The sequence below is a fragment of the Polypterus senegalus genome, chromosome 13 (genome assembly GCF_016835505.1).
Source record: "Polypterus senegalus isolate Bchr_013 chromosome 13, ASM1683550v1, whole genome shotgun sequence".
Taxonomy (NCBI): domain Eukaryota; kingdom Metazoa; phylum Chordata; class Cladistia; order Polypteriformes; family Polypteridae; genus Polypterus; species Polypterus senegalus.
In genome coordinates this window covers 73,414,297-73,439,770 of record NC_053166.1, presented here as the reverse complement: position 1 = coordinate 73,439,770, position 25,474 = coordinate 73,414,297, and the positions used below count along the sequence as shown (strand labels likewise).

The 25,474-nt window shown below is 38.6% G+C and overlaps 1 protein-coding gene across 2 annotated transcripts in view; it reads right to left on the bottom strand.

Annotated features, from left to right (window-relative positions):
* elk1 (ETS transcription factor ELK1) overlaps positions 1-25,474 on the bottom strand; it is a 150,157-nt gene that overhangs the window by 58,565 nt on the left and 66,118 nt on the right. For both annotated transcript variants that reach the window (XM_039775543.1, XM_039775545.1), the window contains exon 2: positions 15,862-16,070. In XM_039775543.1, the coding sequence (XP_039631477.1) occupies positions 15,862-16,070 (209 nt within the window). The remainder of the gene's footprint in view (positions 1-15,861; positions 16,071-25,474) is intronic.

Genomic DNA, 25,474 nt, shown 5'->3' with positions numbered 1-25,474 from the left:
TCCCATTGACGCCTTTCTCTCTTTTTCGGCAGGAAAAACAAAGATACAAAGCCAGACAAAAAATAAACGGACGACTTACCAACAATACACTTCCGCATCAGTCTACAGTCCCCCGTGATGACATCATTTCCGGTCCCTTGTTAATATCTTCACTTACGGCTTCCCACGCCTCCGTCACCCTCATTTGCCCCACCACTGTACTTTTCCAGTTCCAGTCCATAAAACCTCCCTCTGGAAACTGTTTCTCTGTCTGACGTGTACTTTGTATGCATACAACTGGTACCTCGGCGCTTGGCCTGAGCTATATACTAGCCGTCACCTGCGGCTCCGCCCGCCTAATAGTGAAACAGGACTGTGAGGAGGGCCCTGTCTGGCTCCCCACTTCTGATGTCACACTTCCCCCTCCCCTCGGGTTGCAGCCTCCGTCTTGGATTAGTGTGAATATACTGCTCCTGAAAGTGAACTATCATTCTTAGTCATAAAATCAACCTGAATGTTCAAGCAAATTATAGAAAAAAAGGCTAAATCTTTTTTAAATCTAAATCCATTAAGTGGTTCTCCTGTGCAACGCAGACAGATATACAGACAGACATTGGATTTTACATAAATATATATATATACAGTAATCCCTCCTCGATCGCGGGTTGCGTTCCAGACCCCCATAATAGGTGAAAATCCGCGAATTAGAAACCATATGTTTCTATGGTTATTTTTATATATTTTAAGCCCTTATAAACTCTCCCACACTGTTTATAAATATTCCCCGCAGAGTTATACAGCATAAACCCATTGTATTTTCTTAGATATTAGGTAAGATTAATTGAAATTATGTATATAAACACACTGTTTATATACAGTAAAACCTAAATATTATTTTAAAGATATTGAGTGTCTCCGATATCACATGTTACAGCCATTACGATAGACATGCCACCAGCAATAAATACGTACAATGCAACAAAAATAGTATACAGTAAATGTGTGTGTACAGTGACACTAAGCGTGCATACATGTACTAAGTACTGTAAGTAGAAAATTAATTATGGTTACTCACCAACAATGACACGATGACTTGTCCGATAACAATGAGTTTTATTTTACTGCACAACAAAGGACAGCGTTACAGCCCTTAAAGGAGCCACTTCAGGCGATTGTGTAGCACTGCCGTTGTTCTTCTTCAATCCAAATCCCTAAAGCAGAATCCATCCAGACTACTGCCTTATTACATCCACTTACAACTTGTTTTGCACCCTGGTTAAAAGGAAACTGCGGCCGTAGATCTTATATTCCTTTCCTACTTTTTAAATAAAAAGAATCGTAGCCTTCAACAAATCCAAAACGTTTACCTTTTCGGCAATCGTTAACATCTTCCGTTTGCGCTTGGGCACGGCCTCTGAAGCAGTAGCAGATCGTTTTGGAGCCATAATGAAGGGCTTGACTATGCACAAAGATAAACACAAAAGAGCACAACTCTTTACACAGCGAAACACGTTGATGCTGAATGAGCGAGACGAGACTTCCTGGTTAACACTGCATTCAGCAAGCAGGAACTTAACTGTGTGCTCTGATTGGTTAGCTTCTCAGTCAGGAGAATTTAACTGCGTGCTCTGATTGGTTATCTTCTCAGTCAGGAGAATTTAACTGCGTGCTCTGATTGGTTAGCTTCTCAGTCATCCGCCAATAATGTCCCTTGTATGAAATCAACTGGGCAAACCAACTGAGGAAGCATGTACAGGAAGTAAAAAGACACATTGTCCGGAGAACCCGCGAAGCAGCGAATAATCCGCGTTATATATTTAGTTATGCTTTCATATAAAATCCGCGATAGAGCGAAACCGCGAAAGTCAAAGCGCAATATAGTGAGGGATTACTATATATATATTGTCAGGGATGCCAGGGGCCATGACCCGGCCGGGACGCCAGGAGGGACCGGAAGAGGGTCAGAGCCCTGCCTGGATCACGTGGGTTTGCCTTCCGGGTTGCTTTGGGGCCACGGGTCAAGGGCATGGAAGCCTTTCCCTGTAGGGGCCCGTGGTCACCGCCAGGAGGCACCCCAGTGCCTTGGGGACCTGTTACTCCAGCACTTCCGCCACACCAGGAAGTGCTGGGGGGAAGATTTATGACGGCGCCCGGAGAACAGCCGGGAGGACAGCCGGCACTTCCGCCACACTGGGGCGTGGCCAGAAGAAGATTGCCGGGAACACCTGGGGCTCCTCCTGGTCCTCTATAAAAGGGGCCGTCTCCATTCATTCGAGGCTAGAGTCGGGTGGAAGAAGGACGAGGCAGAAGAGAGTGGAGGCGGCCCGAAGAAAGGCATTGTGGCCAGGACTGTTTGGGGTTTGTTTGTGCATGTGGTTAGGTCTGAGTGACCATTGAACTGGGTCTTTGTGACCAAATTAATATTGTAAATAGTGTAAATAAGCGTGTGGTGGTTTGAAACAAGATGTCCTACTGTCTGTGTCCGGCCAAGTTCAAGTTATATATATATATATATATATATATATATATATATATATATATATATATATATATATATATATATATATATATATATATATATATTAGCAAAATATATATATATATATATTAGCAAAATACCTAGAACATGGAGAAGTAGTGTGTTAAAGAAGCAATGAAAAGAAAAGGAAACATTTTGAAAATATTGTAACATGATTGTCAATGTAATTGTTTTGTGACTGTTGTGAGTGATGAGTGTTGCTGTGATATATATATATATATATATATATATATATATATATATATATATATATATATATACACACACTCACACTCACACACACACATATAAACATATATCCTATATATACATATACATACATATATACATATACACATATATACACACACACACATATATACATACTTTGTACATATATATATATATATATATACATACATATCTACATATACACACACACACACACACACACATATATATATATATATATATATATAGTCTTTGGGGTGCGAGCAACTGTTGCTGGGGGTGCCAGAATCCATGAAGGAAGAAAAATGAAAAACATTATTTGTACAAAATCTTAATTTATTTATCCATTCCTAAATAATTAAATGGGCAGGCTATTTCAGTATCAGTGTAATACGCTGTTTGTTAAAACGGATGACTCCGCTCTTACGTGCAAGTCTGCCTGGATATTATGAACTATCGTATCTGTTCAAGTTCTATTTAAATTTTAAATAGAAGGAATTTTTATTTAGTCGACAGAATATTATTATATAAATATATATATATAAATCAACTCAAACCTTAAATAACATATTTTGCTATCCATAAAAATATATCCTGTCTAAATTATACAAGTTAGAAATAAAGTAAATGTTAAAAGAACAAACATTCAAATTTCTTTACTCTTATGTAATTTTATATAAAAATAAACTTAAATTTTAAATATCCCAAAAGATTTTGCTCTCCATAAAAATATATCCTGTCAAAATTATACAAATTCAAATATGAACATGGTGCATAACAAAACCTGGAAATATAAATAAAATTTGTTCTTTTCAGCAATAACAAATCAAATCATTCAGTTGTCTTTGCTCATATGTCATTTTATCAGAGCTGGACGCCTGGCATCTTTTTTTGGCAACAAGTTGTTTATGTTTGGTGTGAGGTTCTGTGTTGTGGAGATTCTCAGGATGGACTGCAGATGCTCATCAGTGAGGCAACTCCTGTGTGCTGTTTTGTTAGTCGTCATGACAGAGGCTTCTCACACAGATATGTGCTACCAAACATGCACAAGGTTCGAGCCGCATGTAGACGGAGCTGGAGCATTTTTGTGGGAATGGAGTGAATAAACTGTGCGGGCCGTGCAGTATCGTACTTTGCCTTCAGTGTGCCATTACACTGCAGCTCAATCACCTCCATCTGAATCTGCACAGGTGCAGTTTCCACATCGACGGCAAATGGGAAACAACTCAAAATTGTTTTTTTGTTCTTTAAAGCCACCAAATCGCCGTGCGAACTCAGTGCGCTCAGTTTATCAGCAAAGTGCGTATTTGGGAACACACGTTGTGCGACTTGGTTCAACATTACTTGGCAACAGGGAAAGTGGGGCAAGTTGCACTGGTGCATTTGTGTCTCCCATAAAAGTAGCTTCACTTGAAATCACTTTGTGATTTTGCACGGGTAAAAACGTCTGCTGAAGTGTCAGATTCTTCTTTAACTCTTCTGCTTTCTGTATCTTGTGCATTGCATTCAGGTCTTTCAGGTTATCTTGATGTTTTGTCTCATAGTGCCGTCTTAGATTAAATTCTGTAATTACAGCCACATTAGCTCCACAAATGAGACACACGGGTTTACCGGCAATGTCAGTAAACATATACTCAGCCTCCCATCGGTTTTTAAAGGCTCTATGTTCAGAATCACCTTTTCTCTTTGGCATCGTGTGGGCTAGCTTGCAATAACTTGCAGCATCATAAGCTAGACTTGATTAACGCGTAAGTGTTGGCAAGGCAGCTGAAGCGCTGCATTATGGGATCTGTAGTTTATTGTGTTACCAGTGCTTCATATCCCGGGCCATTAATAACAATAATATATAAAATGATCTCGGGCGGATATAATTACACACGGGCGGATGTGGCCTGCTGGCCTTGAGTTTGACACATATGGACTAAATAGAACTTGAAAAGATATATTTTTTCAAATGTGATCGCGCAATTCAGATCGAGTTGACGCGACTACAGTACATTGAGCCCGCGTGCTATTGTGGTTTTGCCTCCGTGCCTCAATAAGTTACCCTCCCCTCGCTCTTACTTTTTTACCGTTCATCTAATGAATACACTGAGTATGGCTTTACCAAAACAATCATTGATCACGAATAAAGTATCCATTATTCATAAAGCTTCAATTGGTGATCTGTCTTTCTGTGTTAACTGCATATTTTTTCATACGTCTCAAACCAAGGGGATGCGAGGCTAAAATGAATCGGAAAGCGCGCGTACATACTCAGTGCATCTCCTCTCGGGAATCGAACCTCGGACGCCGGCGCTAGAGGCGAAGCCTCTACTATTACGCCACTTCGTGTGTTGTCTATTTGAGCGTAGCAGTGTAATTCGGTTTTTGTTCAGCACTCTTTGGAACTGTTGCTTTTGTCTGCGACTCGTCAGTTCACGTGAGCCGCTGAATATGGTTTTATATGTCACTCGCTCGGTTCTAATTGTTTCGCTGCCTTCTTAATTAAATAATGTATGTTTTCTTCAGTGCTTTTTGGACCTCTTCCTGATTTTCTATGTACTGCGTGATTACGTGGAAGGCGTAATGATGTCACACGAAACTCCGCCTTCACGGTTTTCGCGCTCAACTCCATTACAGTATATGCAGAAAAATAGCTTCCAGTTATGACCATTACGCGTAGAATTTCGAAATGAGACCTGCCCAACTTTTGTAAGGAAGCTGTAAGGAATGAGACTGCCAAATTTCAGCCTTCTACCTACACGGGAAGTTGGAGAATTGGTGATGAGTCAGAGAGTCGGTCAGTCAGTCAGTCAGTGAGTCAGTCAGTCAGTCAGTGAGGGCTTTGCCTTTTATTAGTATAGATAACCTGTTATAGGAAGAGCCCAAAAATTGGATAAACCTAACAGTAGCCAGGTAAAGCTTTTTGTTAAAACCTGGTTTTATCCAGGTAAATTGTGACCTACCCACATGCCTCTGGGTAAAGCTGGTTTTTCCTTGTTTTAGGGGTTTGAGCTTTTGCAGTGTGATGAAGCATATTTTTCTCCCCCACCCCTCTCAGAGATAACAATTGCTACTGCCATGAAACACATGCTGTGTTTAAAAAGCATTTTTATGAAAGTTTTGATCAGTTAATTTCTACAAAGAAGTCAAATATTTGTAAATAGATGTGCGAGACCATTTTTTAAAAATCCATGTGGCATTCAACTATATACTGTTCAAACAAGTAACATGACTAAATTTGATTTGATGTGGGTGTTCTAACATAGTTAAACTAATAACCTTGCTTTACAGGATTTCATGTTGTCAAAGTTGCTTTACTTTTTACAATTTGAATAACAGTAAATCATATTAAAAGTATCTAACTTGTTTGAAATTCAACTTTAATTAGTCGGGGTTGGATAACCCTGGAATTATCCATTGTGACCACCAGGGGGTGCACCAGCTTACAAACACAAGTGCAGCTCGACAAAAAGCTTTTATTCAGTGGAAAACTTTTTCTTCCCGTTGCCCACCAGGACAGTATAAGCGCAGTACAATATCCACAGCCCACAGTACTTTCTTCTCTTCTTCTCTCTGTCTCTCTTTCTGACTCCACTTCTCCCGGCAAGCTTTGTCTCCCTTCCTCCCGACTCTGGCTACCTGAATGGAGTGAGGTGGCTCCTTTTATACAGCACCCGGAAGTGCTGCAAGTGTCCCATGATCTCTTTCCAGCATCACTTCTGGGTGTGGAGGCATTCCTGCCATGAAGGGCTGTGCCATTCTCCATGCGCCACCTGGCAGTGACCACGAGCCCCAAAAAGGCTGAGTTTGCAAGTTCCAAACCGGTGGCACTTTCCTAAGCCAGGGGGACTGCCTTCTTCCATTCCGGGGGAGGTAATGCCCCCTGTAAGCTCTCTCCCCCGATCCTTCCTTTATGCAGGTGTCCCAGACAGGTAGATGCCCTGGCTGTCCATTACACTGGATAAAGTTATACTGGGTTAAGTATGGGAGAATGTGCTGATAGCGCGTTGCCACACCCATGACACAGCAAACCACCTGGATTGGTACCCAAGTGCAGAGGTTGACACTTCAGCACCACACTGGAACAGTGTGAGGTGTTTATATGGTGGCTGGAGTGCCAATTCTGCCACCAACCATCACATGACCACTGTATACTTATTTTTATCCTTTAACAGACAGATTGATCAATGAAAGAAACAGATGCTTCTATAGACTTATATGAAATTCCAAAAGCTGCTTAATCTCTATCTAGTACAAAGGCTATAAAAATTTTGAGGAGGAATTCCTTTATTTACAAAGATAAGTTTGCTAACTTTCTTATACCAGTATGTTAATATTTTCAGCTACCCAGTTTTAAATATTTAACATTAGCCAGCTTGGTTTAGTCAGATGTTGTAATTGTAATCAATGGCAGATAGATAAAACAAATTAATGAAAACAAATGAGGAGCCACATACATTTCAGGTTACTCTTTCTAAAAAAGCCTTAACTGTCAACTTGTGAAATGTGAAATTTTATGCCATTATACAGTAGTTATTGTAATGATATTCAGACAGAATGTCTGGTATCAAGCTTGAAGGTATTAAGTTATATGTGGTTTTAAAGTTACGGTGGATGTTCTTAGTTGGAAAAAAGGAATTTAATGACACTTCAGTTACAGTATGTTGTGTACACTAACCAAGGTCAGTTGTGTTCCATTAAGAGGTGACTTGGTGTACTCTTTTTCTATCGGCAGAGATTCTTGCATATTAACTCCAAATATGTTTTTTTTCCTTGAAAAGCTGATTCTCATGTCAGTATGACATCAAAATTATAAAGACTTGGTACAGTATCAATCGAGGCAGTGTGAGCACAGTAAATAGTTATCAGATTTGAAGTGCTAGCTACAAACACATGTTGCTGGAGCATATAGTAAAATTTAGTTTTTCGTTTCTTTTGAAGGCTTCAGTTTTCTTTTCTGTGTTTTACCAGAGAAAAAGGTGTGGAAACTCAAGTAAGAATGTTTTGGTTTAGAATCTGAACAGAGGTACACTACAAAAGACCTTGTTTCATTATTCTGGCATTGTTTTGGACAACTAGTACAGTGTTTATCCGTCAAACACTTCTGAAAATGGTCTATTAGTATTCAACTCATACTGAGGAAAGGATTGGAAAATTACAGAAATTATCAATGCATTTGCTATCAAACACAATTGGCAGATTTAATTAATTTAAAACTTATTTTGATGGCAAGTAAACATAATTTATCAAATTATTTTATGAAAGTGAACAAGAAGATTTATGAAAATGAATAGTTTTCTAAATTACTAATTAGGTTTTGATATGTATTAAGTACTAAGAGATGAGAGAGTTTGATTACAGCTCAGTTATTGAATTATACAATCAATGTATTCTTCCAGTGCAGTTTTATGAAAAAAAAGAGAACAAATCACTTGTAATTTCTTAAACTAAGTACGTCTCCAAGAAATAGTTGACAATTGCCATGTTATCCCGGTAGTGGGCATGTCAAAAAATGCACACTCTTACTTGTTGCAAGATATCTGCATCACAATAGAGTAGAGAAGTATCCACTTTGAATCTACACTGAAAAATTCCTGGTGCTGCCACAGTAAAAAAACAGAAGAATGAGACACACAGGAAATACTGTACTAAAGCTATAAACACAGGTAATTTGATGGACCCTGTGATTTATTGTCACCCTGTCCAGGGCTCCTTCCTGCCTTAATAATAACAATAATAATAATACATTTTCACATTTCTATAGCATGTTTTTCACTACTTAAAGTGCTTTCCTAGTGAGTGGGGGAGCCACTTCAACCACTGCTAATGTGTAGCATCCACCTGGATGATGTGACAGTAGCCATTTTTGCACCAGTATGCCCATCACATAATAGCTACTAGGTGGTCAAGTGGTAATAATAATAATAAATTTTATTTATATAGTGTCTGCCAATTAGAGACAGGGAATGATTACGGGGCCAGAAAGACTAGATCATAGAGGGCAATTTAGCTTGGACATCGAGATACTCCCTGCTTTTTCGAAGGATGCCCATGGACCTTTTATGGCCACAGTCCTCGGTTTTACATCTCATTTGAAGGAAGGTGCCATTTTTACAACACAGTGTCCCCATCACTGCACTGGGGTATTGGGATCCACATTCAGAACACAGGGTATGCACTCTCAGTTGACCTCACCAGCACCTCTTCCAGCAGCAACATAAGCTTTTCCTAGATGGTCTCCCATCCAAGAACTGGCTGAGGCTGAACATGCTTAACTTCAGATTGATGACCTCTTGTGCATGACATGTGGCATGATTTCTGTGTCCAATGCTGCCAGAATAGGTTCTGGTAATTGTTTTTTGTGTTGTGACAAAAATACAACTAATGATGCAACGGCAGCTGTAAACGACAGCTGTTTTGCAACACAAAAAATTGGATATTCAATTTAGCTTTTGCTGCACTACAATTCTAACATTTGTTTTATTTTTAACTTTTCCCTTTTTATAGCTTTACACATTTTCTAGGTCCTTTTTCTATTCAGGAGCCTCGATTACTTGTCATTTTTCTATTCAGGAGCCTGGAGTAATTGTTGAAATTCTTTTGGCCTGTTTAATTACAAATATTTCAATAAAACAGTGAATTCAGACAAAAGAAAATGTGGTAGAATAATCTCTTAATAAAATAACTCGAGCCATAATAATAAAAAGTGTCAAGCTATAATAAATAAAACAGCCTTGTGATAATGGTTGGTTAATTTTTATTTGCATTAGCAAACAGCAGAATTTACAAGTAGAAAAACGGAAAACAGTACTTGAACCAGTAATCACTTTCATTCATCTGCTTTTACAAGCTGTTCTACATATGCTCTACAATGCCTGTAGAATTAATCTGAAGACTCAGTTTTTGACTGCAAGCATTTTTACAGTGAGGCAATATTGATTAAACCATTGATAATTATTTATTTATTTACTTTTCAATAAGCAATTTTCTCACAGTTTCATCTACTCTTTGAATGCCTGCTCACGACCACATGAACACAGTCTAACCAACCATGTTCACTTCCACGCTGCAAAACCTTGGATGGGAATGCAGAACTAGAACTACACTGTACAGAACTGACATCAGTCAGAATATTTCAGTTGATGATGACCACTTTTAATTCTAAATGCTAAATTAAGAAATAAGTTGCGTGTATTACCTTTGTACTCAGCACTAAGTAACTAGTGACTTATGAAAAGTTGCTGAATAATCCTAACATGCCATATTCAAAGTAAAAATTTTACAGAATCCGCCAGAACATGACAATTCATTTGAAAAAATATACTATGTCCTTTGAAGTACATTTTTTTCACTGTCCGGGAGACAGCTTTTGTGTACTGAAAGGTGAAAGCTATGTCCTTAATGCACACCATGCCCGTTTTTATCATAAAATGTTGACACATCTAACCCCTTTGATCAGCCATACCCAGTGTACACAAATCAGCATAGTTTACACGAAAAAAAGGCATTCTGCTTATCAATTTTACATTCCCCGAACTGTTTTCAGAAATCAACAACTACAAACTGTGTTTGAACACAGCTGTAATTTAACATGCATTATATGGCCAAAAGCGCATGGACAAAACTCAGATTATTGAGTTCAGGTGTTTCAATCACATCCATTAACAGGTTTATTAAAGTGAAGCACACAGTGATGCAATCCACAATGACAGTAGTAGAATGGGCTGTGTCACTACTCGATCTGCGGTGCCTGCCCAAACCATGCTCGCATGCACACAAAGACAAACCGAGCCGCATGTGCACACATGCGTAGAACTTTACTGTTACGTCAGTGCTTGGTCCATGTTTTTCATTTTACAACATGAATCCCCATCTGATTTGCCTCACGTGTGCGCTCTCTTCTTACTAAAAATTACTTTCACAGCACTGCCCGATTTGTACTGCACATGTCTAACATTTTATGACACGCTTCACTGGTCAGATTTGAATTGTAAATACAAATCTTCTTGCCATTTATTTCCATCTATAAGTGGACTTCTTATTGGAAAATAAGGGAACTTTTAAATTTTAGAACGTTCTTGAAAGAATATTTGTCACCTGAAACGTTTAACTCCAGTCGAATGAAGAGGGAGTGAAATGAAATGCGATGAGTGTCTGTTAACTGTTTGTAAGTACATCTTATTGATGAAAAAAACAATTAGTATTTTCATTTTCAGTTGCAATACAACCTTTGTAATCTCATGGCTTAAAAGTAAAAGTCACAGTATTTTCTGCATTAGCGTTACCGTATTAATGGATGTATATCATTTTTTTTCATAACACCCTATTAGCATTTGCTGGTATTTTTTTTAAACATTTGTCCACATTTTTTGATCTTAAAGAGTGAAGTGCATGCTAATAGTTAAGTAAAACAATGTAATCTAGGTGTTGAATTAGGAATAGAATTTGGAGTGCATGTCCAACACTCGTTGGGTGTAAAGTGTGGCCTCCAAAGCCATCATTATTTTTTTTATTATGTCAATATCAGACTACAGCAATACAAGAGTTTATCCATAATATAGTTAACAAATATATAATGATGAAGGCAAAATTACATACAAGAGTAACAATAGCTAAATTATTTCAAGAAAGAGGAATGCAGATAACAGCATTACAAACTGTTAATAAACCAGCTCAGAACCTTTGACGCTTTAATTGCTTTAGTCTTTTTTCTATTTTTCAAAGCTATTTCTAGCTTCTGTTAATGTCCATACAGAAAGATGTAAAAGAGGGTCTGAACTTCTGAACTTTACACTTATGTATACGATATTTACCAAGCAAGAAAATCAGGGTTACTACATTTTATAACATTTTGTCTTCAAAACTGTATGCAGAAAAAGAACAATAATTAAACAGACAGTGGTAGATTTTTATCACTCAAGAAAGTAACAGAATTGTCTAAAACATTTTAGAATAGGTCTAGAAGGCAAAGAAAAGAGGGGATTCACCTTCATTTGTGCAAAAACTACATTCTGGGGATATATTAATGTCATACTTATGAATTAATTTATTAGTTGGGTACTATTTATTCATAATTTTCAAATGGATTTCTTTAACCTTTTCTGGCAGAAAACATTTCTATGGCAAAGACCAAGCAATTTTAAAATTTATATCCAAAGCCATCAGTAAAGTGTGGTGTGCGTCTGATGAGGCCCAATGACAGGCTGGGCACCTGTTGTTGACACTTGTCATTAGCTTATTGTTTAGCCGTTAGTTTAGGAGAAGTACATACACATAACATTTAACTGAAATACAATGGAGAGGGGGTGCTCATTAGTAATAACTTACTTCTTATTACTGCAGTTACAAAAACAATTCCCATTTATTATATATATGTTCTTTACCCTACAACTCAATGTCCTTTTCTTCTGCTTTTAAGATTCCCAATTCGAGATGATGTGCAGTTCATCTTAGATTTGCTATTTCTAGAGGTAAGACTACTAAGAGTTTCAGTTTTAGAAGTAATTTTTGCAAAATTCCTGCAAAGACTTCCCATTTTTATTACTTGATTTGTAATATTTTGCTGGCTTGAATACTGTCACATATGTTTGCTTATTTTGTCCAGTAACTAGCAATGGCTTTTTAATTTTAGACAGGAAAGCCTCAGCGAGTGAATCATCGCAAGCACAATGACCGAGGCACATCTGTAACAGCAATCACGAAACAGGGATGTTGTTCCATGTTGCAAAATAACATTTAGTTTTTTAGGCTACTGTGCTTTGTTTTTGGATTTTGAAAGAACCAAGACTTAATTTTAACTAAGGCAGGAGAGAGAAACAAAGATGTTTTCATGTAAGTAAAGACACCTGAGCACATCACATTAGAAGTTCAAATATATAGAGATGGTAACACATTGTCTACTGTATGTGTAATGTAAAAGAAAAAAATGATGCTACATATAATGACAAGTCTGGGTTCTTTCAAAATCCAACAAGAAAACACAGTAACTTAAGAAAATATTATTAATTAGACTTTACTCTAAGTAGACCTTTATCTGTTGTGATGGTTTACTTTGGTAATGCTCTACAGGTGTACTAAGAAAGGAGGCAGAACAATAAGGGTACACTTTATTAATGTTTGAACTAAGTTTGTGAACATTGTTTATCTGCTGTGTTTATTATTTTAACAGTTATAGTGAGGTGGAACAGTCCAGCTGTGTTATGGGGCAGCAGTTAAAGAAGAAGGAAGGACAGATGTGTGCCATGCTGAAGTAGTGGGTGGCCCTCCTGCCTGGCACTTCTAGAATCCTCCATCTAAATCTCTGGTCTGGATCTGCTGTGCCTTTGCCAGTATTGGCCTGTTTTTTTATTTTCCCAACTTCTGAAAACTGTCTAACTCTCATTGCACTGGCTGCCTGTCTCACGTAGGATTAATTTCAAGGTTCAGGGTGAGCCAAAATGAATACCACATTTTTCAAGGTCATTGCACAAGGAGGGGCAGCTGAGTGGGTTGGGTGGGGGTCCTTTGATAGGCCATCCCTTGTAGTTTTCAGTTGGCAACATGCCTTGGCCCAGTGCGCACTGTGCTTTCACTATCAAAGTGTTCTTCAAAAACAACAAATCCATCATCACTACGCAACATGCCTTCCGAATGCTCTTCAACATTCCTACTAAAGGTGACAACCCAAATTGGAAAACAATTCCTCAGTGGGTGGCTAAATTTAGACAAACGGGTACACAGAAAATCTCCAGGCTGTTTTCGGACTGTACAAACTCCTGAAAACATCCAAGCTGTAAGGGCATCAATTTTGCAGTCTCCTAGACGTTCAGCAAGCAAACAAGCTTCTGCCTTCTGTTGGCATTTCCAACACATCTTTGATGAGGATTTTGCATGAGGACCATAATTTCCATTCATACAAAATTATGTTAGTGCAGGAAATCACTGAAAAAGACTGGGAGAGCCGTAGAGAGTTGTGTGTGAATATTAGGCGAACCGTTCATTGAGATGCCATCATCATGTGCAGTGACAAGGCATATTTCTATTTGAAAGGTTGTGTGAACTTCATCAGAGACCTTTGCATAATGAACGTTACAGTTTGGTGCGCCGTTGCACAATTTGCCGTTGTAGCTCTTACTTTTTTGAGGAGGGAGAGCAACGGTCACCATCACTTCAGAACTTTACATTGAAATGCAACCCCAAATGGAAGAAATGGATGTGGTGGATACCTGTTTTCAACAGGATGACCCAACAGCTCATACGGCACGAAGATCCATGCAAGTTTTGAGGGAGATGTTTCCGGGGAAGCTGAACTCACTGCACGGTGATGTCGGGTGGCCTTCACGTTCACCTGATCTTGCTCTAGGTGATTTCTTCTTGTGGGGCTATCTCAAGTCGAAGGTATACATACACCAACCTCAAAACTTTGAATCTCTCAAGTCCGAACGAGTCATGTGACCATTCAGAAATCGTTTTGAAGAGTGTACTGCTAATGATGGCCACCACCTTGAAGACATCATTTTTAAAACACAGTGAAAAAGATATATTTTGTATACTCTTTCTTCTGTCTTAATGAAATTTATTTTATCTTGTAGCATTTTTGTAGAATAAACGTTTGAAATGTGGTATTTCTTTTTGGCTCACCCTGTATATAGAAGACTGAGTATTTTAGACCCTGCCTGTATTTTGGAGTGTCTGCTCCCAACATTTCTCTTCTCAAACATTGCTTTGCTTTCTATTCCAAGATCAAGCATAAAAGCTGGCAGCTTTCTGTATTCATGCAAGAAACTCTGGAATGCTTTGCCAATAAAGAAGTGTGAGGCTTAAAAATGTCAAGCATTTCAAAAAACTTCAACAAGCCCACTTTCTAATTTGGCTTCATCATAATTACTTGCATTTCTTGTACTCTATACAGTTTGTAAGATCTGCACTAGGTAGTAACTTGCCATCTGTTACATCAACTCCAGCTGCCTGTGATGCTGAAGAGAAAAAAAGTTCACAAGATGTCCAGAAATGTAATTGTAATTGGACTGAGATGGGTATAATTATGTATGTTGGGATATGCAGCAGAGGCTGTGTGGACTTTGGCTTCAGACCCCAAGAGGTTTATTGTCTTTAGCATCCTTGAAGGCTGCAAGTTTGTCTTTCTCCATGGCCATTTGACCATGCAGTGTATTTATTACAAAGGACATGGATCCATACATTTGCTTTGTTCCCTTTCCGTAAAGGTTTTTAACACATCCCCATTGTTGCCCATTTTTATTGTGTTTGTGTTCTAGTTAAATGCATTTACCATTTATACATCTTTATGATTTTCCTACTCAATTGACTCTCACTGTTGTGTGTGTATATACAGTATGTGTGTGTGTGTGTGTATGTGGTCTTTTTTGCAGGGCTTGGGCTAGGGGAAGGATACTGTTAATGCCATAGCATTAAATACATTTTAGGCAATTGTGCACTTCCAATTTTGTGGCAACAGTTTGGGAAAGGCCTTTTCTTGTTTCAGCTTGACCATGCTTCTGTACATAAAGAAGGGTCCATAAAAACATGGTTTGATGTGTTGGGTATGGGAGAACTTGAGTAGCAATGAACAGAACCTTGACCTCATTCCAAACACCTTTGGGATGAATTGGAACACAGACCGGAAGCCAGGTCTTCTTGTCTAACATCAGTGGCTGACCTCACAAATGCTCTTTTGGCTGAATAGGCACAAATCCCCACAGACACACTCCAAAATGTTGTGGAAAACTTTCAAAATGACCATAGTTTTATAAAGGGATGTCCAACAACCTCATATATGATGGCTATTTGGTACATTACTGCTTATTTATCATAGGAGATTATTTATAAATTTAACAGCAGTAATAGAGATTGAAGAGAATATATCAAACTGCTTCTTTTGGAAATAACTTTAAATTTTACTAATCGTGTAACAAATTGATATGTACAATACGAAACAGAATATGTATGGATGAAACAATATAACCTGTACAGTAAACTAAGCATTAGAAATTGTATTCATTTCTTTTATGTTTAATTTAAAATAGAATGAAAGTAGATTTGTTTGTTTTTAATTATGTTATGAATGAATTCAGGAATCATTAAAAAGAATAAAACTAACTTGTAAGACTAAGATATAGAAAGCATACTTGAGCTTAAGTAATTTCACTCACCTTGTCATAATAGTAACGCAATGCTCGGCTCAGTTTGTCATAGTTCATGTTTGTCTTATTCTTTCTTAGACCCCAAAGTCTTGCTACTTCTTCAGCTTCTAGCAACTTAAACTCTCCATCTGACGAAGTCCAACATATTAGATGTTTATGGTTTTGGTCTTCCAGGAGATGAAGCAGAAATTGCCATAGTGTGATGGAAGGATCCATGGCTGCCAAAACACATAGTGGAAATGAGAAAATAATACAATAATATACTAAAAATTAAATGTTTACCTTCAGAAGTAAACTTACTTCTTTTATTACTATACTACTATTCTAACCATATGCATAAGAATATAATAAAGTTGACAAACAAGAGGAGATCATTAAGCTTGTTTGTTAGGCAATCTCATCTCGATACAGTACTTTCAAAAGGTTATCAAGGTTTTGGCTTATACAAGTTCTGCTGAAACAAAATTCAAAATTACAGCTGCGATAACACAAAATTTATAACATACGCTTCCCGGGTCCTCCCTGCATGGAGTTTGCATGTTCTCCCCGTGTCTGCGTGGGTTCCCTCCAGGTAGTCCGGTTTCCTCCCACAGTCCAAAGACATGCAGGTTAGGGGCACTGGCGATTCTAAATTGTTCTGAGTGTCTGCTTGATGTGTGGGTGTATGCGTGTATGTGCCCTGCCCAGGGTTTGTTTCCTGTCTTGCGCTCTGTGTTGGCTGGGATTGGCTCCAGCAGACCCCATGACCCTGTAGTTAGGATATAGTGGATTGGATAATGGATGGACATTTAAAATATTTATTTACTGTATTTAATTTCATACAAAAGAAATGTTTTTACTGTTTGTTACTTACATTCATGCTAGAGATTTTCCAGGAAAATACATGACTTTCATGAATTTAATGCTCCATTTATACACCACAACTTTACTACAGCTTAATTTTTTTTCAAGGTGGCATAATCTCAGACTCTTGGCTCTAAAACTCTAGTTTCCCTCACATATCCTGAAAGATGTACCAGTTTGGTTAGATGGCGATTAAATTTCAAATCAAATAAAATTTCAAATTAGTCCAGTGTGGGTATGTGAGTGGGCCCTGTAATGGCGTGGTGCTGTGTTTAGGGCTAGTTCCCACAGTGCTGCTGGAAAAATCACTTGCCCTCCCCAATTAGATTTAGCAGGTTTATGTTATATTGTTATGCTATGCTATGTTAATCCATTCAAGAAAGTAATGCTAAGTAACACAGCCTAAAAGATTTATTTAGGATTAGCAGGAGTACCCGGCATTGCTCAGAAATGTATAACCGGTGAATTTCCCAAATGAAAAAAACAGAACATAGAAATAGAACAAACAGTTTTCTGATTCACATTTTATTATAAGTTCCTCCACTCTGTACTCTGTTTGCTGTGGCGTTTCTGACACCCTTGAAATAGACTGTGGCATCTGAAGTGGACCTTCCAATTGTACTTGTTTTTTTCGGTGGCATGGATATATTAGCGAGAAGCAGAACAATTATAATGTGTTACATGGTATTACGTACAGAATAAGCAACATAGTGAGATGAATTTACCTTATTTACAATACATCGGAAAGCGAACAAATAGCACCAATCAGTCAGAAAGAGCAACAATGAAATCGTACTGTGAGTCGGAAAGCAAGCAAATAGCACCACAAATCCAGAAAGCCAGTGAGAAAGAGTAGCACTGAAACCATACTGGGAAAAATGGTGGGTAGGGGGGGTCTGTTTGTAAGGAGCGTCTGTGTTGAACCGTGCTGCCATCTAACAGACGTTGGCGATGGTAACTACAAAGAGAAGTGACATACAACCACTGGTGCGTGTGGGGAAAATGGGGGGGAAGGATGAGGTCTTTTTAAGGTGAGTGTCTGTTCAAACGTGCTGCGATATAAAGGAGTTTGAAATGAAATGAAATACAGCACTATCAGTGGTCGTTCACGTTTTACATCCATACAGCAGTTCCCCTTCACCCGATCAAAGCAGTCAACCTTCTCATACTTGGACACTTGTGCCATCTTTTGGAAATTTAAAGAAACATGGGTAAAGTGTGACGCACAGGGACCAAATGTACCGCTAGATGGCACCACCATGAACATCTGTTGCAACATGCGGCCATCTTGTCAATGATAAGTACGGGGACGTGTGCCTAATGTTGTGTCGGTGAAAAGGTGCCCTGTGCTTCACCACCAACATTTTTCCCAACCAAACATACTCCATGACCTCCTCCTGGTCACAAAGGAGCCCCATCCCCAGTTTGGTGGCGATTGGACGACCGGTACAGATTTGTATGCCGGACAAACAAACATACATACATACACACACACACACATATATACAGGGTGGGCCATTTATATGGATACACCTTAATAAAATGGGAATGGTTGGTGATATTATCTTCCTGTTTGTGGCACATCAGTATATGTGAGGGGGAAAACTTTTCAAGATGGGTGGTGACCATGGTGGCCATTTTGAAGTTGGCCATTTTTGATCCAACTTTTGTTTTTTCAATAGGAAGAGGGTCATGTGACACATCAACCTTATTGGGAATTTCACAAGAAAAACAATGGTGTGCTTGGTTTTAACGTAACTTTATTCTTTCATGAGTTATTTACAAGTTTCTGACCACTTATAAAATGTGTTCAATGTGCTGCCCATTGTGTTGGATTGTCAATGCAACCCTCTTCTCCCACTCTTCACACACTGATAGCAACACCGCAGAAGAAATGCTAGCACAGGCTTCCAGTATCCGTAGTTTCAGGTGCTGCACATCTCGTATCTTCACAGCATAGACAATTGCCTTCAGATGACCCCAAAGATAAAAGTCTAAAGGGGTCAGATCGGGAGACCTTGGGGGCTATTCAACTGGCCCACGACGACCAATCCATTTTCCAGGAAACTGTTCATGTAGGAACGTTCGGACCTGACACCCATAATGTGGTGGTGCACCATCTTGCTGGAAAAACTCAGGGAACATGCCAGCTTCAGTGCATAAAGAGGGAAACACATCATCATGTAGCAATTTCGCATATCCAGTGGCCTTGAGGTTTCCATTGATGAAGAATGGCCCCACTATCTTTGTACCCCATATACCACACCATACCATCATTTTTTTTGTTCCAACAGTCTTGGAGAGATCTATCCAATGTGGGTTAGTGTCAGACCAATAGCGGTGGTTTTGTTTGTTAACTTCACCATTCACATAAAAGTTTGCCTCATCACTGAACAAAATCTTCATCCTTGTTGAGAAACTGGAGTTTGTAGGGTCCTGTTCCAATTTCCGCCGAAGTTTTGCCCATTCTGCAAATTCAGTGCGCTACACTGTGGGCTCTTGCTGAATGAAGCTAGGACAGCCACTGATGTTTCTTCATTAGTGACAGTTTTCATGCGTCCACATTTTGGCAAATCCAACACTGAGCCAGTTTCACGAAACTTAGCAAGCAGTTTGCTAACTGCAGCATGGGAGATGGGTGGTCTCGTAGGGTGTCTTGCATTGAAATCTGCTGCAATGACCCGGTTACTGCGTTCACCAGACATCAACACAATTTCTATCCGCTCCTCACGTGTTAACCTCTGCGACATGTCAATGGCTGTAAACAAAGAGAAACTTGTAAATAACTCATGAAAGAATAAAGTTACGTTAAAACCAAGCACACCATTGTTTTCCTTGTGAAATTCCCAATAAGTTTGATCTATCACATGACCCTCTTCCTATTGAAAAAACAAAAGTTGGATCCAACTTTTGAAATGAACCTATTAATTTTTTACATTTAAGATTTTTCATTTAAAGATTTACCATTGTTGTTTCTTGTCCTAGTGTGTGGATATAAACACAGGAAACTTCAGTTTCTGTATTACATCTTGCCTGAAGAAGGGGCCTGAGTTGCCTCGAAAGCTTGCATATTGTAATCTTTTTAGTTAGCCAATAAAAGGTGTCATTTTGCTTGGCTTTTCTCTATATTCATAATGGCTAACATGGTACAACACCCTGGTACTATGTAATGTATAAAACAACATGCGGTGGGTTTAACTTTAAGGCACAACAAAAAATACTCCCTAATATCCAAAATTTACTTGTGGTTCTCAAGGATGCTTTGATAGAAATATGGCTGGAAAAATGTGAAAAAAAGGCATTGATAAAATTCTAGTATCGAAGAAGATATAAAATGGTGTGAAAAAGTATTTGCACCATACCTGATTTCTTCTATAATTTTTAAAAATTTCTGACAAAGAATGTTTTTAGTTCTTTAACCAAAATCTAATATTAACTAAACGGCTCCTACGTGAACAAATAACACATTTTCTACTTAGGACTTTTATTGAATCAAAAAAAAATGTATCCTATGCCAGCTGGCCCTTTGTAAAAACATAATTTGCCCGTCAAATAAATTAGCCTAAGGAATTATTTGAGACAGCAGACTGAACACAGCTAAGCTTGATTCAAGCCATCCTTGCACAATATAAACCCTGTTAATGGAAACATAACAAGTAATGCTAAGGCCTATGTTGGTTACTTAGATTTCAACCTAGGTGGGGTAGCACGTCTAGTTACTAATGTACTTTATAAACATGATAGCAATCCTGCACAGTGTTTGAAAATTTTTTCTTTGCTTAATTTTACTGATAAATTGTCTCTGCTCAGATGGTACTTATACATACTCCAATGAAGACTAATGGAACCAAGACTCAGATAATATTTACTGAATAGAAAGTGACTTACAGAGTAATTATCCCCTATTTATTCTCGCCAACATGAGAAACAAGTTCCTGAATCACATTTGTCTTCTGTTTCCCTGGATGAATAAGGGAAATTTTTGAATGAAATATGTCTGTAAAGTAAATGAACCAAATGGAGTGTTAGGAGCTGTCCTGCTGTGACCCATTAGCTAACATTTTCAATTATATTTGTAATGTGTTATTAACAAAATCTATGGTTTCTGAATACTTCAAAATGACACACATATCCCTGTACCAAAGAAAACAAAAGTCAACTGTCTCAGTAATTAATGACCCATGGCACTAACATCCATTGTGACGAAATGCTTTGAAAGACTGGTTGTAGGATATGTAACATTCCAAATAGTTTGGACCATCTCCAGTTGGCTTATTGCTATAGCCAATCCACTGAGAATGTCATATCCCTAGCATTTCATACAACCTCTGCATTCCTATATAATTTTTTTTTTACTTGCGTTTTTCTCAGAGTTTTATGCAACGGGAGCACAGAAACAGGCATTAGGTGTAAATCAAGTAAATGATTTGTGTTTTCTACTAATTAAAATAATCTTATGTATTGTAATATATTCTCGTTTATCATGGTACCAGAAAGTAGAAAAGTGCTGTATGATGAATAGTCATATACATTAAGTACGAATTTCATTACTCTGTACATATGACAATAATGCTGCTACTACTAGTAGTACTACTCCGCTTCTACTATTAAGACGTGGTATGCCAGGATGATTTTATAAAATAGAGCTCAGCATTTAACTTTATTAATCATTCAAGACTGATCAAATGCTTATAAATTTGGAACGCAGTGCCACCCTTTGTAACTAGATGTCCACATCTTCATTTCTACCACAGGCCATGTGCCTCTCTTGAATTGATGTTATTGGCCCAGGACGCAACAGTGTAAAAAATGACACTGACCATCATCAAGCTGTGCAAAATGTGAAGGGTGTCACTATCCACATTAAAGGAACATAGTCTCATAAAAAAGAGTCTGCTTTACCATTTCTTATATAGTTTCTGCCAAAGGAAATAAAAATCAACTATCTCAGTGATTGGTGATGGTAATAACTTCCATTGTGATGAAATGATTTGAGAAGCTATACTCCCATCCACGTTTGCAACTTCAGATTTCTTCATCATCAATAATTAACTTAATTGGGCACAGTACAGTTCTGCTGGCATCAAGCCATATCTGTATTTTCGCAATGTTTCCATCTATTCTTATCAATTGCCGTGGGTTCACAGTAGAATCCATCCTCACTGTGTACTTAACTGCCCCACACAGAAGGTGGTGAAATCACCTTAGAATTTTATCACAGCACAAATTTCGTCTGTTCAAATATAACAGACACTGCTTCAGATAAGCAAATATTATTACTAAACACCTCAGCCATAATGCACTGTTACTTTATTCTCTCCTTCGTTCTGGGGCAAATGACCATTAGCACTTCCACCACACCACTAGATAAAAGATAAGAATGCTACAAAATAGTTGCTCCTTCTGAGAGACAAATGCAGGAAAATACTTGATGCGTGTTTCTATATACACTGCATTGTTCAATATAATACTTAGTGTATGGTGCTGTACTCATTGCATTTATTATTATATTACTGCCTTTAGTTTGTGGGAGACACATAAGTAAGGATCTCACTACACTGTGTAAAAATTACAAAGAAACTTTTAAGTAATTTTATCTAATACAAGAAATGCTATAATTATTATATCTTTAGATTTAAGCATGATACTTGATAGTATTGACCAACTCATTGTAATATAGCCTATTAAATTAATATAGACTTTCGTGTGTTTCATGATTTTTAAAGAGGTTACTTTTTAAATTCCAAATTGGAGTATCCAGAAGATGCTGCTTCATTGTAAGACAGAGTTGCATATATATTTATTTATGTTAATGACTAAACATTGCTCAATTAAATTTTTTTAAGAAATCATACTGAACAGTCACACTCATTACATGGTTAATTTATATTTATATGTGGAAATTTAACTGCTTTACAGCAATACTTAACTTGCTTTGAGAAATGTTGTTTATTTAAATAGACACATAAGGGCAGTATTTCAACTAAACATTACATCAGAAGTAGAATATCTTCTTCTTTCGGCTGCTCCCGTTAGGGGTTGCCACAGAGGATCATCTTCTTCCATATCTTTCTGTCCTCTGCATCTTGTTCTGTTACACCTATCACTTGCATGTCCTCTCTCACCACATCCATAAACCTTTGCTTAGGCCTTTCTCTTTTCCTCCTCCCTGGCAGCTCTATCCTTAGCATCCTTCTCATAAAATACCCATCATCACTCCTCTGCACATATCCAAACCAATGCAATCTCGCCTCTCTGACTTTGTCTCCCAACCGTCCAATTTGAACGGCCCCTCTAATGTACTCATTTCTAATCCTATCCATCCTCTTCACATCCAGTGAAAACCTTAGCATCTTTAACTCTGCCACCTCCAGCTCTGTCTCCTGATTTCTGGTCAGTGCCACCGTCTCCAACCCATATAACATAGCTGGTCTCACTACCGTCCTGTAGACCTTCCCTTTCACTCTTGATGGTACCCGTCTGTCACAAATTACCCCTGACACTCTTCTCTGCCCATTCCACCCTGCCTGCACTCTTTTTTCACCTCTCTTCCACAATCCCCATTACTCTGTACTGTTGATCCCAAGTATTTAAACTCATCCACCTTCACCAACTCTACTCCCTGCATCCTCACCATTCCACTGACCACCCTCTCATTTACACACATGTATTCTGTCTTGTTCCTACTGACCTTCATTCCTTTCCTCTCTAGAGCATATCTCCACCTCTCCGGGGTCTCCTCAACCTGCTCCCTACTATCGCTACAGATTACAATGTCATCAGCAAACATCATAGTCCATGGGGACTCCTGTCTAATCTTGTCTGTCAACCTGTCCATCACCATTGCAAATAAGAAAGGGCTCACAGCCAGTCCCTGATGTAATCCCCCCTCCAACTTGAATGCATCCCTCACTCCTACTGCAGACCTCACCAGTGTCACACTTCCCTCGTACATATCCTGTACAACTCTTACATACTTCTCTGCCACTTCCGACTTCCTCATACAATACCACAGCTCCTCTCGAGGCACCCTGTCATATGCTTTCTCCAGGTCCACAAAAGACGCAATGCAACTTCTTTTGGCCTTTTCTAAACTTTCCCATCAACATCCTCAGAGCAAACATTGCATCTGTGGTGCTCTTTATTGGCATGAAACCATACTGCTGCTCACTAATCATCACCTCACTTATTAACCTAGCTTCTACTACTCTTTCCCATAACTTCATGCTGTGGCTCATCAATTTTATTCCCCTGTAGTTACCGCAGTCCTGCACATCCCCCTTTTTCTTAAATATCGGCACCAGTACACCTCTTCTCCACTCCTCAGGCATCCTCTCACTTTTCAAGATTCCATTAAACAATCTGGTAAAAACTCCACTGCCATCTCTCCTAAACACCTCCATGTTTCCATAGGTATGTCATCTGGACTAACAGCCTTTCCATTTTTCATCCTCTTCATAGATGTCCTTACTTCCTCCTTGTTAATCCGTTGCACTTCCTGATTCACTATCTCCACATCATCCAACCTCTTCTCTCTTTTGTTCTCTTCATTTATCAGCCTCTCAAAGTATTCTTTACATCTGCTCAACACACTCTCCTTGCTTGTGAGTACGTTTCCATCTTTATCCTTTATCACCCTAACCTGCTGCACATCTTTCCCAACTTGGTCCCTCTGTCTAGCCAATTGGTACAGGTCCTCTTCTCCCTCCTTAGTGTCCAACCTCTCATACAACTCATCATACGCCTTTTCTTTAGTCTTCGCCACCTCTCTCTTCACCTTGCGCCTTATCTCCTTGTACTCTTGTCTACTTTTTGCATCTCTCTGACTATCCCACTTCTTCATTGCCATCCTCTTCCTCTGTATACTCTCCTGTACTTCTCCATTCCACCACCAGGTTTCCTTTTCTTCCTTCCTCTGTCCAGATGTCACGCCAAGCACCTTTCTTGCTGTCACCCTTACTACATCTGCTGTAGTTTCCCAGCTGTCTGGTAACTTTTCACTGCCACCCAGTGCCTGTCTCACCTCCTCCCTAAACTCAACCTGTGTCAAAGCGTGTTAATTTCACAATATATAATTAGTAGAAGGGTAGTATAGTGTCCCCAAATCAGAAAAAGTTGGGACGGTATGGAAAATGCAAACAAAAAAATGCAGTGATTCTTAGATTTACTTGTTACTTTTTTTCATTGCAGAGAGTATGAACCCAAGATATTTTGTCTGGATTTTGTTTGTTAATTATATCTATTCCTGCATTTGAAGCCTACAACACATTCCAAAATATGTTGGCACAGGGGCAAATTAGACCAAGTAATGAGGTGAAAAAATGAAATAATGTTGTGACTTCAAACAGGAGATGTCAACAGGTAATTGCAATCATGATTTGGTACCCCTGAAGGACTGAATTCTGAGAACCAAAGATAGGCAGAGGATCTCCAGTTTGTGAACAAATATGTGAGGAACTTATTGAACTGTTTAAAAACCATGTTCCTCAAAGAAAAATTGAAAGGGATTTTCATATTTCTCCCTCTGCAGTGCATAATATCATTAAACAATTCAAGGAATCTGAAGGACTTTCACTGCATAAAAGGTTCCATCCTAAACTGCACACCTGTGATCTCCGATCCCATAGAAAGACCAACATCAAGAACCGTCATTCATCAATAGCTGACTTTTACTGCCTTATGTTAACCATGTCCAGAAGTGGCATTGACTTTTCTGGTCAAATAGGCATCTGGAAATGTGTCAGACAAATCAGTATTCCAGATCTTTTTGGGAAGAAAT